The 3,296-nt window shown below is 34.1% G+C and overlaps 1 protein-coding gene across 1 annotated transcript; it reads right to left on the minus strand.

Annotated features, from left to right (window-relative positions):
• Nucleotides 1-1,540: 1,540 nt before the first annotated feature.
• Nucleotides 1,541-2,688, minus strand: LOC101708285 (olfactory receptor 4F15-like). Its single transcript, XM_004865118.2, has one exon. The coding sequence runs from the start codon at nucleotides 2,686-2,688 to the stop codon at nucleotides 1,750-1,752; it is 939 nt and encodes a 312-aa protein (XP_004865175.2). The 3' UTR covers nucleotides 1,541-1,749.
• Nucleotides 2,689-3,296: the final 608 nt, after the last annotated feature.

Raw genomic sequence — 3,296 nt, forward strand, 5'->3', positions numbered from 1 at the left:
TACAAAGCTGTCATAATCAAAACAGCATAGCATTTACATAAGTGCAAATGCATGCAATAATGGAACAAAATAGGCTAAATGTAAATCCAAGCATATAGAGTAAATTGATCTTCAGTGAAAGTGTTATGAAAACAAATTGAGCACTTCCATGTTCATTTTTGCACCTTTCCAAGTGCCAAGAAATGGAATCAACCTAACTGTCCATCAACTGATTAAGGGAAAAGAAAAACATGGGATATACACATGGTGGGATATAAATATCATAAAGGAAGAATGAATTTCTGTTATTTGCACCAATATGGAAGGAATTAAGGTGACAAGAATAGAAGTACCACATGATCTCACTCATATGTGCAATCTGTAAATGTTGATTTTGTATAAATTGAGGGTAGAATGGTGGTTACCAGAGGCCAGCACATTAGGCAAAGGAAGAGGGAAAGTTTTATCAGTTGATACAAAGACACAGTTAAGTCAAAGCCAGGACTCAGGGATACTATTGCACAGTATGGTGACCATAGGTAATAATTATGTATGGTATGCTTCAGAAAGCTAGAAGAAAAAATTTTGAAAGCTTTTGCCAATAAATATTTGAAGAGATAAATATTTCTTAATTTGATTTAACCATTACATGATGGATGTGTGTGTCAAAAATTACATGATAGCCTATTAATTTGTACAATTTTTATGTACTTGTGTATCAGTTAAAAAGAAAAAGAATTTAAAAGTGGTTTAAAATAAAATAAAATAAAAATTTAAGGTTCAACTTTTTTAGTCTCAGATGGAATATTTACCCTTATTAAGGATTATTTCCAAAACATGATAAAAGGTACACTGTAGAAGAAACAATGTGAATACTATCAAGAAGCAGACTGTATCTCAGTATGCACATACAATGTTAACAGCTAAATCTTTTCAGAAGGGAATGTTCTGCTCGGGGCGCTGGTCAATTTCCCAGCCCAGGGTCATGTTTAAGCCCAGAGAGATACTCATTTTTGCACTGGGCCCATTTTCCAGCAGGATTTCATCTGAGGCCCCTCTATTTAACATTATTGCAATCTCAATGTAGTTTTGCTTTACTGGCTAATGTTCTTTCTAAATTCATAACTTTTTATGCCAGTACACATTTAAAGGATATGATTACACAAAGATTAAGAGAAAGACTTTGTCCTTAGTAAACATATCACAAAATGACACTGAAAGCACAACTAATTTTTCCTTTCACAACTTTATTGTCATGTATTTTTCTGCATATATAATACTAAAATATTTTTAAACAAATGAAATTTCTGTAAATGAGTATCTTTGTTCTTATAGTAGTAAAATAAAGTAAAGAAAAAACAAACATAGTCAACATAAAATGAGAACCTATTTTGCTTTCAAAAACTGTTAGAACCAAACATGCCTTTTAGATGAGAATATTTTTAACCCAATAATAAAGGAGAACCTCAATTTACACCAGTAGCTTTTCAAATATACACTTTGGATTAAAATCCGTAATCATTCTACTTTTTCCATGGAATAATCAAAATGTGATACACACAAAACTGTGTTGTAAATTCTTATTCTACATAAAATTGCCCACAGATGACCAATAAAATACATAATTGCTTTATTGGTGATTAAAGTAAATTAATCGGTTTTCCAGCTCCAGGATAAGGGATTATAAATTATATCATGATAACAGAGCTCAATAACTTTTACGTTCACAGTATAGATTACATAAGACCCCTCTGCACTCTTGTAAAATATTTAGGAGAGTTTTCTTAGATGTAGGAGATGACTACTCAGTCTTTTTATTGCCAGCTTCATGTCTTTGTTCCTCAGTGTGTAAATGGTGGGATTCAGAATGGGTGTGATCATAAAGTCCAAAATGGCAAGGAATTTATCCACTGGAACTGTGGGAAATGGCCACATATAAACAAAAATGCAAGGTCCAAAGAACAAAACCACCACAGAGATGTGAGCTGAGAGAGTAGAGAGAGCCTTGGCCAACCCTCCCGAAGACCGTTTCCATACAGTAAACAAGATGAAGATATACGAGATAATCAATAAGAAGAAAGTCCCCGTGGAAATGAATCCACTGTTGGCAGTAACCAAGAACTCCATTCTGTAGGTGTCTATGCAGGACAGTTTGATAAACCAAGGAAGATCACAGTAAAAGCTGTCTATTGCATTTGGACCACAAAATGGCAAATAGATAACAAAAGCTAGCTGGGCCACTGAGTGAATGAGACCAATAACCCAAGCACTAGACAGAAGCAAAAGGCACATCCATGGGCTCATGATGGTCAGATAATGGAGGGGCTTGCATATGGCCACGTATCTGTCCAAGGCCATGGCTATGAGCAGAACCATCTCAGATCCACCCAGCACATGAAGGACAAATATCTGGATGACACACCCCTTGAATGAAATGGTATTGTGCCCAGAGTACATGTCAGAAATCATCTTAGGAACTGTTAAGGTAGAAAAACACAAATCAATAAATGAAAGGTTAGCTAAAAGGAAGTACATGGGGGAATGTAAATGAGCATCTAATATCACTATAAATACAACTAGGAGATTCCCTAAAACTATTAATACATAAAACACTGTAGAGAAGACAAGGAGGAAATACTGTGTTGGTCTGTATGTAGAAAGTCCCAGTAAGACAAATTCAGATACTTCAGAGTAATTTCCTTCATACATTGGGGTTTTTTCTTGTGCTACCTGAAAGACCAAAGAAACAAAACAGTGATTATAGAATTTATTAGAAATAAATACTGAAAGAAACATTTAAAATGTTTTATAATGTGTAATAACTTTAAAAATCTTCATAAACATTCATAGATGTTTTAGTAATTAATGCATTTATTTATCCATTCAACTAATGTTCATTAGGAATATCTACTGTAGGTTCGACACTTTGTCACATTTGAAGCTAAATATTGATCTTGACTTCAGAAGTTTCAAAGCTATTGGTGTATGTAGACATTAAAAACTTTCAAGTGCAGATAAAACACTAATAAGGAAAATAATAGCATTATGAAAATAGCTGTCTTATCATCAGTTGTGTTTGATTTGACTCGGCTAAACTGGAAGTTATTTAGGGTAATTGTCTACGCTTTGAAATGTCCTCTGCAAAGAACCTGATACAGAAAGGCCAATGGGGCTCTTTAGAACATGAATAATTGAGTTTGGTTTAGAGTAATATAGAATCTTGTTGTTGTTGTTGTTGTATTTTTTTTGAGGCATGTTTTGCTATGTAGTTCAGGCCAGCCTTGAACTCACTGTGTAGCCCAGGCTGGCCTCAAACT

The sequence above is a fragment of the Heterocephalus glaber genome, unplaced genomic scaffold (assembly GCF_053883595.1).
Source record: "Heterocephalus glaber isolate CG9 unplaced genomic scaffold, H.glaber_assembly_v1.0 deba00001662, whole genome shotgun sequence".
NCBI lineage: Eukaryota > Metazoa > Chordata > Mammalia > Rodentia > Bathyergidae > Heterocephalus > Heterocephalus glaber.

Excerpts from the sequence above, each read along its gene's own strand:
- LOC101708285 (XM_004865118.2), bottom strand. The coding sequence starts at position 2,688 with ATGTATGAAGGAAATTACTCTGAAGTATCTGAATTTGTCTTACTGGGA.